The sequence below is a fragment of the Zootoca vivipara genome, chromosome 11 (assembly GCF_963506605.1).
Source record: "Zootoca vivipara chromosome 11, rZooViv1.1, whole genome shotgun sequence".
Classification (NCBI taxonomy): Eukaryota; Metazoa; Chordata; class Lepidosauria; order Squamata; family Lacertidae; genus Zootoca; species Zootoca vivipara.
Genome location: NC_083286.1, coordinates 24,733,383 through 24,746,514, shown reverse-complemented (window position 1 = coordinate 24,746,514; position 13,132 = coordinate 24,733,383). Strand labels below are relative to the sequence as shown.

Genomic DNA, 13,132 nt, shown 5'->3' with positions numbered 1-13,132 from the left:
AGATGACCAGGAGTTTTGACTTGAAGAGCCAGCTCTGATGGCTATGGAAATAACATATGGACATGCTGAGCCTTTACTTCATTGACTTCTTAAGTCTGTTTTATATAGAAATTTTAAAATTGAATGAAAACCTAGATTAGAGTTATTGGAGAGTACAATGGATAAGTATGTCTACATCTGTGTAAGTGGTGGTTAAATTGCTGCCTTAGACTTATTTAAATAAAAATGTTTTTATATTATGTATATGCAAAACCATCAGCTTTATATATAGGAAATTCTGACACCCTTTAGTCCAGCTCCATATTGTTTCAGTATCTGAAGTGTTACTGTATGATTGCATGTGTTTGGATGGAACCAGAATCATGTTTGAGGCTTCTTGGTTCCATCTTTTCTCACTGCAGGCCTGCATGTGCCATGTGTCTACCTGAGAAAACTCCCTTCAGAAAATCAAGCAATCATTCTGGAGCTGCTTCTGATGCAGTGCAAAAGGGCAGCAGCCTGGAGCAGAAACCTGGAGAGCAGCACTGGGTTCAGAAGTGCTTTGGTGCACATGGCATGCACGGGTCTCTTTGTATTCTGGCCTTTTAAGCATACTTCTGCAGAACATATCTTTGCCATTATAATTGCTCAGTTGCTTCCTTTTACATTGGAAATCTGTGGTGTGTGTGTGTGTTTTCTTTTTTTCTTTTTCAGGCTTTGAATTGTATTCCATGGTGCCTTCAATCTGCCCTCTAGAAACCCTCCATAACTCCTTGTCATTAAAGCAGGTGGATGACTTTCTTGCTTCCATTGCTGCCATTCCTTTGTACGACAGATTTCAAGCCGCATCCACATTTTCTCTGCGTAATTACCTTTTATGTCTTTTATTTCGCAAACTGCAAAACGCTGCTGGTCATAGGAAATCCACTGAATACTAGGATTTAGTGTTTTCTGGTGTGGGACTGATAAACTGTCTCAGATTTAATCAAATAAGTATTTCCTCATTTTCCCCATGAATTGGCATATAACCACACCACCCACACTGCAGCTGTCTTCTTGGCTGTCCTTGGAAGTGTAAGAGAATGCAATTTAACTTAAATTAGTCACACAATATGACTATAACACATACCCTGCTTGTATGCTGTGCAAAATTTCTGTATAATGACAACACTTATTTGTGCAATTAAAAACTGCTAAGATCCAAAGAAGTGGGGCTTCCATTCCACCCCTCCACTCCACACATATGCCCCATATCTAATCTAGAAACTTTGTTTCAAAAACCTAGGCAACTTCAAATAGAGTTGCTGAGGTGGGGGAAATGAAGATCCTGCTTGGCACATACCTCTCTGTATACCTGAAGTAGTTTATTGGACTCTGAACACTATGGTGCCTATAGTACATTATTCTCTTTCAGTTTGAACACTGCCATGCATTTCTGTAACTAACTATAAATGATAATTTCCCAAATTCCATAGTAGGGCAATACCTTTATGAGGACATCCAAACTGGTACAAAATAGCAAGAAAGCTTTTGAGCTGTCCAGAATTCTTTGTCAGGCTAGTTTTTAAGCAGAGCGAGAGGTGAGGGGATCAAAAAACGGGCATCGTGTTGAAGCCATGAAGCCTGCAATGTGCTTGGTCTCAAGATGGAGCATGGGAAGAGGTAACAGACTTAATATATTTCACATTCCAGGGTGCAATGCAGGTTTCAAGTTACACCTGCTAGGATGAAGGAACACAAAATGTCTGATTTTGTAAATATAAAATTCTCCAGACCTGCCTCTAACTTTGAGCAAAATTCACAAGTTCCTTGTGGTAGAAAACAGCAGTAAAGAGAAGCATAACAATTTTTAAATTAGCAAATCTTGGTGCACTAATTCAAAAAAGTGAGTAGAAGCTGAGTTAGGTACTCAGAGATAAAATGCTCTGAGGGAAAAGTTCCTTATTCAGACAGTATTAGACCCTCTTACTCTAGTTTATTATCCTATTAGCTATTTAGTAGTCTGCAAGCCATACACAAAGAAGAAGTACATAAGAAAAAAAAAATACATATTTGGCTAGATACCTGTTTTCTGTGCATGCATGCCAACTTCAATTAGTGAGGCAGCTTTCAGGTTTGTCTAAATAGGTTTCTTAGAAACAAAAAAAGATGACTGTCTAATAGTTTAAAAGTGACATTGACAAAAACTTTAAGATCCATATTGATGAGGAGTAATATTGGAGCATAATATGTTCACTGTACTATTCGCATAAAAACAATGTACACAGTTTTCAGAGGCAATTGTTCAAAGAATAATACAGCCTTTGTTGATACTTTATATAATCTCTGCTTCTTCAGCATTAACAACACCCAGTTACTTGAGAAAGAATAAGATAAAATAGCTTTGTAACTTTTATTAACCCTTTTAGCTTCGCCATCATTTCTGGATGCAAGAAAAAACTCTTTAAATACATACACCCCTGCAAAAATCCAACCAACTCCAGAAGAAGACCCTTTGAGTCGGCGAGAATGCTCCTCGACTAAGTCAAGTAAGTAATACTTGAAAAACACCTTTTCACATTCATCTTAATAATAATAATAATAATAATGTTGTTGTTGTTGTTGTTGTTTAGTCGTGTCACCACTCCTGTTTTCCACTGCCTCCCGCAGTTTGGTCAAACTCATGTTCATAGCTTCGAGAACACTGTCCAACCATCTCGTCCTCTGTCTTCCCCTTCTCCTAGTGCCCTCAATCTTTCCCAACATCAGGGTCTAATAATAATAATTTATTATTTATACCCCGCCGATCTGGCCGGGTTCCCCCAGCCACTCTGGGCGGCTTCCAACAAAACATTAAAATACAGAAATCCATCAGACATTAAAAGCTTCCCTAAACAGGGCTGCCTTGAGATGCCTTCTAAATGTCTGGTAATTGTTGTTCTTTTTGACCTCTGGTGGGAGGGCATTCCACAGGGTGGGTGCCACTACCGAGAAGGCCCTCTGCCTGGTTCCCTGTAACTTGGCTTCTCGTAGCGAGGGAACTGCCAGAAGGCCCTCGGTGCTGGACCTCAGTGTCCGGGCAGAACGATGGGGGTGGAGACGTTCCTTCAGGTATACTGGACCGAGGCCGTTTAGGGCTTTAAAGGTCAACACCAACACTTTGAATTGTGCTCAGAAACGTACTGGGAGCCAATGTAGGTCTTTCGGGACCGGTGTTATGTGGTCTCGGCCGCTCCCAGTCACCAGTCTAGCTGCCGCATTCTGGGTTAGTTGTAGTTTCCGGGTCACCTTCAAAGGTAGCCCCATGTAGAGCGCATTGCAGTAGTCCAAGCGAGAGATAACTAGAGCATGCACCACTCTGGCGAGACAGTCCGCGGGCAGGTAGGGACTCAGCCTGCGTACCAGATGGAGCTGATAAACAGCTGCCCTGGACACAGAATTGACCTGTGCCTCCATGGACTGCTGTGAGTCCAAAATGACTCCCAGGCTGCGCACCTGGTCCTTCAGGGGCACAGTTACCCCATTCAGGACCAGGGAGTCCTCCACACCTGCCCGCCTCCTGTCCCCCACAAACAGTACCTCTGTCTTGTCAGGATTCAATCTCAATCTGTTAGCCGCCATCCATCCTCCAACCGTTATTAACAAGAACCGTTTTAGATTGTTCAGAATCATTTTGCTTTATGCTTTAAGAAATTTGAGAGCATTTTGGTGTGGTTGGATTGGTCTTATTTTTTTCTAGCTCATGATGCATTAGACAAGAAGCGGTTTGGGGGCTCCAGCGAGATCTCATGGATCTCTTACAAGATCTCACTGGAACCTGCAACCACATGATCTCAGTAAGTGAGGCTTCGGCAAAGGGGAGGCAGCACCTTCCCATTCACCTCAGGCAGTGACCTGGGACAGGCTGCCCCTGGCTCCCATCCTTCTAATGTTATTTTTGTCAAGTTTCAGAGATACCTTAATATTGTGCATGACGTAGCCAAAGTAGTATTGGTTTCAGTGCTTTAAGTTTCTCCTCCTGAAAGCAAACAGACTCTAAAATGCTTGTTTGTCTTGATTATGTCTTTTTTCCCCATTCACCATAAGAAACATGATTCTATTTTGCTTGTGTGCAGGTACCAGTGTTTTTTCGCCTCCTGTTTGATACATCATAAAATGCCAAAAAAGAGTTAAAACAATACTTGTTTAGCACTGGTGGTTAAACTGTCTCAGAAGAAATGAAGCTGTTCAAGCAAAACTGGAAGGAGCTGCCAGTGCCATCTTTAGCAGTGTATATTTCTTTGTAGACAAATAAGTTAACTTCAAAAGGCTATTCATTTCTCTCTGTGTAAGTATGTGTTTCCCTGTATATAAAATAATTACTGAAGTGCATATATAGTATATATTCAGGAAAGGTAATTTCTTTGTATGGAAAGTATGAAAAGCAAAGATGTTTACATCAATGTTTTAAGGAAATGGGTCTTTTAACAGAGAAACTGCACATAACCTTTAACATCTTTGTTGTCCTAAATTCACGCACAAACCAAAACAGCCTAACATACTGGTTTGCATTATAAAGGAGCACCTAGTAGGGAGATAGGAGAGGGGTAGGAAAAGCCATCATTTCCTTTTTGCCCTACAGTAGACCTTAAGGCCCAGGACATGAAAACTTATTCATCACCAAAGCACATTAATAGGACTCTGCTTCATAGATACCTTTATGAATGTCAATCTGTGACAGCATCTCAGTGGTTGGTTATTTCCCCTCTGGTAGAAATGCATAATGGAGCTGGATGATAAATGAAAAGCGCTTAAGCCCTCATGCTTTGAAGGTACACACACCATTACCCAAAAAAATAAAAGGTCAGATTACTTTGAGCCACTTAAGCACTAATATAAATAATAATTGTAATATTAGAAAGGTTCGTCGTTCGAAAGAAAGCTGTGTTATTTTATGAGGAAGAAACAGATTAAACTCATTTCACAGAGAGTTTTCATTGGAGCCTGGCTCCAGTTTTTGAAAAACAGCAGAAAACTGTAATATGAAGTGCCCGAACAGCTATACCTTCTTTGGAACTTCTCAAGGCTCCAAGTAACTTAAAGGCAGATGAAATAGTAAACATTAAAACAAAAAACACCTGCAACACGAGAGACCATTGTTTTATAGAGAAATATTTTGCTTCCCAATTCTGAAGCGCCTGGCATATGCCCACTACCAAACTTAAGGAACTCACTGTCAGTGGTGATCTGTGTCATATCTTTTCTCCCTCAACAGCAACTGTGCTGGGGTGGAAAGACATTGGTCTTGACTCTTCTCCATGGTAGTCCTGCTTAAATGGGCTAAAGTCAGGGATAGTATTTCAGTCTTATACCTGAGTGCAAAATACTGTTTTCTGATCCCTACCCCAGCTTAAATGTGGCTTCTGCAAATATCTCCGCCTTCCTGTTGCTTTCAGCCGTATGGAGGTGCAGGCTAACAATTCTGGTACTGCTTAGGTGGTTAAAGGTCTCTATTTTTTGTATTTGTGAATTAAGAGCTAATTACTAGTATGTTGCCTAAACTGACACCTGGCACACTTAGTCTTACCTGGGAGCATCTCTTTTAAAAATGCATTTCCAAAGAGAGCATTTTTTTGTTGGGGAATAGGTATGCTGGGTGCAGGTGACATGCCCTTTAATTTCCTTGTTCTTTGTATGTTTACACCAGACCCTTGACATTCAAATATTCTTTGGTTGTTACTGTCTGTGCTTTATGATCTCCTATCCTAAAAGTAATTTCCTGTTTACACTTTTCCTAAATGCTCTTCTATTTTGTTGCAAAGATGACTTTCTTCAAGAGATTTCTGCAGGATACTGCTTAAAGCATAGTTCATGTGTGGATAACAGGGCTTCATCAAAGCAGAAACAGCTGGTCTGTTAATATTCCATGCTGGGAACTTTCTATATGTGCAGATTATATTGTCAAGTTTTGAAATTAAAAGAAATTGTAGCATTACCAAATCTACATAATTACTGTTTCAGCACTGAACACTTGAACATAAACCAATACAGCTAATGTTCCCATCATTAAAATATAATGGATTGGGTCCAGGCTTAGTCAGTTTGGACCCACTGAAATCAATGAGGCTTAACTAACTTGTTCTATATCTCTCAGTGAGTGTACTTAAGTGTTTATAAGTCTGAGTCCAACCCAGGGATTAATATTAATGTGATTCTCATCAACAGCAATATTTTCCTGTTAAAAACCAGGAGACTTACCTTCAAATATAATTGTTGTTTTTTTTTGTTTTTTTAAAAAAGGCTTCGATTCTCATCCTGGCAATTCTCCATGAAAGTGAATTTGCTAATTATACTTGCCATTGCATTGCTGTGCATATTTCATATGAGTTCATATGATAAATTCTTAAGTATGGTTTAAGATACCAAATATATAGTAGATTCATAACTTCTCATTGCAAACATTTCATTATCTATAATGTAAGTTTATAATATGGGCAATGTTTGTCTTGCTCACCTCTGAATGTATAAGTTATGTTTACTGTTTTTCTATAAGAAAATGTTATAATTTAAGTGTGCATATCATTCCAGACAACCAAAGCTTTGGCAATTTTTTTGATCTGCTCTCAAATAAAAGAGTCAATAGCAACATATAGTGTCTGCTCTGTGTATTCTATAATAAATTCTTAACTCTCACTTTACTTTTCTGTTCGAATAAACTACAAGTGTTTAAAAGAAATTGCGGTAGACATGCACCACTTTATACTGTATTGGAAAACACTTAGGCCTGACACATTAATATTTTGCATGAGAAAGGTGAGTTGGAAACGTCCTTGTCTTCTAGGCCCCAGTAACCACCTGTTAGATTGCTATGATTGGTTGTATCCAATGGTGTCCATGTGTGAGCAGAATGGATTTCCACTTGCACTTTGACTTCATTTTCTTCTCCACACCCCCGCTTTACCCCAACCCTACTCTGTAACCCCCAAAAAAACTATTTTAGAGATTTGGAAAACTTGGGAGATTTGAAGGGAGGCATGAAGACTACAGGAGGGAGGTGAGGAAGAAGAACTCCACTTGTACAGTACTGAGTTTCACCCAATAACGTGTTGCACATTGAGCTTTGAAAATATCTGGAAAAGTACTGAATATGGCAGCAAAGACTACTGACTGGGAATGTTGATGCAAGCATATTACGCCAATACTCTTATCACCTTCTCTAGCTTCCAGTACATTTCCTAGCCCAATTCAAAGTGCTGGCTTTGGCATTTAAAGTCCTTCATGGCTTGGGACCTCAGTATTTGAAGGATCACCTCTTCTTGTATTTTCCTGGCCATGCTTTCAGATCATTGAGGGAAGTCCTCTTCTGATTGCCCCTGCCAACTGCTGAGAAATGACATTCTCAGTGGTGGCCCCTTGTCTATGGAACACCCTGCTGAAGAAAAATTCATCAGGTACCTATGTTAATGTCTTTCCAATGGCAGACACACTCTTTGTTGTGGTCCCATGCTTTTAAAATCTCTTAATTCCTTTTTTTAAAAAACTTTGTTTTTCATAGTATTTTAATGTTGTTTTTGTTCCTTGATATTTTAAGGCTCTGCTGCTTGTTAAGGGTTTCAGCTCCTTTTTTAATAGTTTAGTTGTTGCTTTTGCACAGTGTTAATATCCCCCCCTTTTGTACCACACCAAGAGAACATTAGCTATTGGATGCCTAATAAGTTTAATAGGTAACTAAGCAAAAATATGCAGTCAACAAAGTGAGAGAACTTGCAACCAGGTTGCTTTCATTCTTTCTTTCAGGATAGTCTCTTGTATATCCAGACATGAAATCTCTTAACATATATACAGTACAGACATGAAGTACATCAAATTATCCAGACTTTTTTTTTTCTTATTATGAGGATTATCATAAAATCCCATTTTAGAATGGAGAAGAGGCCCATAACATAGCAAAAACAACAACCATATTTTATAAAGAAGGCTGCTGTTTCAAAAATAAACATTTGGGGTGGTGAAAATTGGGTTGTGTAAACAAGAAATGGGATATATTTCAGATTAGACATTTTGCATAGAAGTATTACTAGCAAGGACTTTTTGCAAGCTCCACTGGTGTGGTTTTGTGTCCAAAATACTAATTCTAAGATCAATGCTGATTTACACTCTTTTCTTCATTATTTTTTGTAAGAAAGGGCCCATAAAATGTACTTAAAGCTTGCAATTAATTGGCCAACCACTGCTGCAAAAAGTGATTGTTATATGTATATATTTTAATTGTACTGCATTCATTCACACGCATGGGTGTAACTGCAAAAGCACACTAACAAAGAAGAGTAGTGATAAGTAAACAAACCTGCAGTTTACATGTCTGGTTATATTTCATCTGTAGCTGTTATACTGATAGTAGGAGCCCAGATGTCCCCCCCCCCTCCAAAAAGCATTTACTCAAAGAAATGTCAGTATGGTGTAGCATTTGAGCAGTACTCCACAAAGGCAATACTCTAGAAATAGCCCTTGATATGGTTTCTACGGGATATGTAGAATACATTACTTTTTCCACTAACATCAGTACAGGTAAAGTGTATGTGCCAATGCATGTATGTTAAGTTAATGTATATGTCTGTTTTGCCTTGTTCACATATAATGGTAGCAAACTAGCCCAAGTGGTTTCCTCATGCACAAATAACAAGAGGTTCCTCCCACCCCTAAACCCATGTTGGAAAAGATGTTTCGTGTGATACACAGGCTATGCTTCTAATGACTCTGAACCACTTCTTGTTGACAGATTCTGACCGACCTCCTGTACTTTTTCCTTCTGTGGCCTTTGAGATGTTTCTCTTATAGGCTTAAAATTCTAGTGCCCCAAAGTGCTGGAAGAAGCCTTTTCCCACTCATCTATCATTCCCTCCTTGATTTCACACCCACTAAAACATGTTCATGTTTTTCCTGCCTTTTTAGTTTTGGGAAACTTTCCATCTAAATTATTTGGAGAAAGCTAAGGCATTCAGTGCATATGTTTGAAGATCTCTCTCTTTCCTTTTCCTTTCTCCTTTTCCTTCTATTGCCAGATGTTTTATGCCTTGCATATATCTCTAAATTGTTCTCTGGCTATTTTGAAATACAAAAGTCTAAGATATATATATATGCATGCATGACATTTCTGGTAGCATAGTCAAAATAAATCAGCATTTGAATTTCTTAACCAGCTGATTGAAATCAAGTAGCATATGGCCTCTCCCACCCCACACACTGTGTAGCTCCTAATATCAGTGAGATGGTACAGACTAAGTGGAACTTTTCTCAGAGAAAGATGTACATTTTAATTTACTACCATTTCATACAGCAACCATTCATTTACTACCTTGCTGCAGTACTGCAACAACCATTAATGCTCTATGCCAACCTTACACCATGCTGCACTTGCATTGTTTGTATTATATGGTGGAAAGAAAAATGCAGATTGCTGGTTAAAATAAAGGTGGAAACTTTCTTGGAAAACTGTGTCGCAGTATCCAGTGGCAAAGGTGTTCAGTCCCCATGGCGGTTTCATTCGTTGTTGTTATTACTAATATGTATTATAAGGAAGACGGAAACATACTGGTTTGGATACGTTTTATAGCTTTCCTAATTTCCCTGCATTGCATACCGTAATAGTGTTTGTTTTGTCCTATTTCCTTTGTGGCAATGTATCTTTAAAGTGTGCACATTAGTTTCTATGCTAGGGTAAAATGAGCTCACTATCTTTTTTTAGGTTTCTGCTAAACAGTTTTTTTAAAAAAGTAAGCTGTTTCATGCTGTCTGTTCTCTTGACTTGCTCAGATTTGCAAGTCAATCTTCATCTTCCATTTGACAGAATCCACATATCAAAACCATGCCTATGTAATTATCACTTTTCATAATGAGCATATAACGCCCCACACATTCAGCGCTATTGTTTTTTTCATTAGAAAACAATCTTCATGCATTCAGTGGCAAATGGAGTAAATGGGTAACTAGAGAAGCCTTTGTACGCTGGAATGTAGTCATCATGCTTCTTCAATGTCGCAGAGGCCAAAATACTCTTTATGTTGCACTTTCTACCTTTACCACAAGGTGGAAGTAGGTTTCAGACTGACCATTCTGCCATTAGGGAAAGGCAGCAATAACCCCAAGGCAATATTACTGTTTTTTTAAAATAAAACTTGGTCAGATGTACAGGGAGGTAGCTTATGTTTTTAGTCTCTGAATTACCAACATGTGACAAGCAAAAATTCAACAGGTACAGTGTCCAACATGTTTAACTTCTGCCTGCTATACAGCTGAACACTTCATGCATGAAGACAGGAGGAAAAGTAGGGTCTGAGTAGCTTATGGAAATGTTTACTAAATAAAACTACATCACATTTCTATCTCCATAGTCACATTTCAAGTAGAGAACACTGAGACTCATAAAAAGGGAGGAGGGATTCAATAATTAACCCTACACAGGACGTAAAGGTAAAGAGGCCCCTGACCATCAGGTCCAGTCTTGTCCGACTCTGGGGTTGCGGCACTCATCTCTCTCTATAGGCTGAGGGAGCCGGCGTTTGTCCGCAGACAGCTTCCGGGTCATGTGGCCAGCATGACAATGCTGCTTATGGTGAACCAGAGCAGCGCACAGAAACGCCGTTTACCTTCCCGCCGGAGCGGTCCCTATTTATCTTCTTGCACTTTGATGTGCTTTCAAACTGCTAGGTGGGCAGGAGCTGGGACTGAGCAACGGGAGCTCACCCCATTGCAGGGATTCGAACCGCCAACCTTCTGATCAGCAAGCCCTAGACCCTGTGGTTTAACCCACAGCGCCACCTGGGTCCCTTATAAATGTCAAAATACAGCTTTGCTAATTCAGGATGGTGCTACATTGTTCATAGGGAAAAAATGGAAATTACTGCTCAACTGTAAACAGCAAAACAGATTATCCTGACTGATAGCATTATTAAATCCAGGGTTGTTGTTTTTTTGTAAGATGTGTAACAGGCAAAAATTCACCTGGCTCAGTACCCCCTAGCATGTTATATCTCTGCTTGCTAATACAACTGTTGCATACACAGGACTTCCATCTGAGTACAGTACATATGGGAATAAAGTTAGTATCTGGATTTGTTGCAAGGCCTGCTCCCTGTCTTCCTGCTATGTGACCCATTAATGCTGAAAAGTAGCTATTTTAGTTTGGGGGCCTTTTGTGTTAGAAATAACAACCTCCCAGGGCACACGGCAGGTAAGCAGCATTGTACAGTGTGGGCTGTAGATCATTAATGACACGTTTGAGTGGTTTCACCTAGAAGTGATAGGCACTAAGAAGTGGTGTTCTGTCATTTTTCTTCTTCTAGAGTAGCCCTATAGTAGATTATTTCTCAGTATGAGAGCGTGTGTGCATGTGTGTGCCTGCCAATTTAGGATTGCACTTGAAGCAACTGATGAACAAGTCTGGTCCACGAAAACGGACCCCATAATAAATTTGTTAAGTCTTTAAGATGCTACAATAGTGTTTTTGCTGTAGCAAACAAGAACTTCTCTTCCTCTAGAAATTGTTTTCTGCTATCAGCTAATTTTTAAAATAAAGCAGAGTGAATTTGCTAAGGATTCTTTAGAATAACAAGGTTGGAATATAGCATTGCAAGTATTTCTAAATTCCTATAATTTATACTAAGTTCTGTAAGGTTCATAGCTGTCAGTTTTCAATGCCCCAGCAATGAAAAGCAATACTTTTAAATGTGCAGGTCCTTGTTCATTGCCAAGAGTTGCCATAGGTATGATGATAGTGTAAACTGTAACATAGTTCCCTAATGTCAATCCTTATTCTTAGTTTAGCATGACCTATTTTTCTTCAAATCAGGCCAGGGCTAAGGAGTGAATTAGACTTAGCATGCTAATGCACAAAGTACCTGAACACACCATAATTCTTAAAGAGGTAATGGTGGTGAATAAGTCATCTCTTTAAAAAGGCGGTGGTATGCATAAATCTTGACATGGAATAGCAAATGGCTATTAGGGTGCACCAACTGGATATTGCAATGTGCTTTCCTGTTGTTTTTTAAAAAAAAGAAAATTAAATTTAAAGAAAAAGGAGGAAATGCTGAAATATACCACTTCCTTAATTTTGGTAGAACCACTGTTTCCTGTCTATAGGCTGCAATAGTACACACACAGACACACCACTGCCACCAAATATACAGATATGTCATTGAGTGTGGCTGAAAAAAATCTTGAGTTGGAAGGGACTGTCTGATGCCACCTGCTGACAGTGTCGTAAAAGCCCCTTGCAAAAGCAAAAGTGGAGAAATAATAGGAAAGGAGGTACTGCCATTTCATAACCATCCTAAGTTGAATGACAAGTATCTTGAAGGGTGCTGAAGCACGACTCAAGTCCACATTCACCCTTGAATCTCACTGGCTGACTTTACTTATCAGCCTAGCTGACCTCACAAGTTTGTTGTGAGCATAAAAATGAGAAGTCATGCATACTGGCTTGAGGTTCTTCAAAGAAAGGTGGTTTGCAAATGTAATAAATAAAGCTGTGCATGTCCTCTGAAACCTGCTCCCTTAATTCCAGATGTTTGAGGCAGAATGCCCTTTTATTTTGTGAAGACAACTTCCTGCAGAGTTCAGCCATATCAGCATGGGGGGGGGGGGAGAACGACCCAAGGCCCAGCTATTTTGCAGCAGACCCCTGGATCTCCTTGTGGTAAAGGTCATAACATCTGCTTTGCATGTAGAAGATCTCAGGTTCAGTTACCTGCATTTCAAGGTAGTACTGACCCCTGGAGAGCATCTGCCAGTCTGTGTAGACAATGTTGATCTAGATAATGGGTAGGCAAACTAAGGTCTGGGGGCCGGATCTAGCCCAATCGCCTTCTAAATCCGGCTCGCAGACGGTCCGGGAATCAGCGTGTTTTTACATGAGCAGAGTATGTCCTTTTATCTAAAATGCATTTCTGGGTTATTTGTGGGGCCTACCTGGTGTTTTGAGTAGAATGTGTGCTTTTATTTAAAATGCATCTCTGGGTTATTTGTGGGGCATAGGAATTTGTTCTTTTTTCTTCTTCAAAATGTAGTCCGGCCCCCCACAAGGTCTGAGGGACAGTGGACCAGCCCCCTGCTGAAAAAGTTTGCTGACTTTTTCAGCAGGGGGCTGGTCCACTGTCCCTCAGACCTTGGGGGGGACGGACGGACTATATTTTGA

General features: G+C 39.8%; 1 protein-coding gene across 27 annotated transcripts in view; it reads left to right on the top strand.

Annotated features, from left to right (window-relative positions):
• Window positions 1-6,579, top strand: part of PPIP5K2 (diphosphoinositol pentakisphosphate kinase 2) — a 57,730-nt gene extending 51,151 nt beyond the window's left edge. For 22 of the 27 annotated variants that reach the window (XM_035100202.2, XM_035100201.2, XM_035100205.2 and 19 more), the window contains 3 exons: window positions 694-843; window positions 2,388-2,507; window positions 4,074-6,579. In XM_035100202.2, coding sequence (XP_034956093.1) covers window positions 694-843; window positions 2,388-2,507; window positions 4,074-4,102 — 299 coding nt within the window. In that variant the 3' untranslated portion in view covers window positions 4,103-6,579. Of the gene's footprint in view, window positions 1-401; window positions 844-2,387; window positions 2,508-4,073 lie in introns of those variants that run through there. The other 5 variants (XM_035100209.2, XM_035100221.2, XM_035100218.2 and 2 more) reach the window with 1 other exon arrangement.
• Window positions 6,580-13,132: the final 6,553 nt, after the last annotated feature.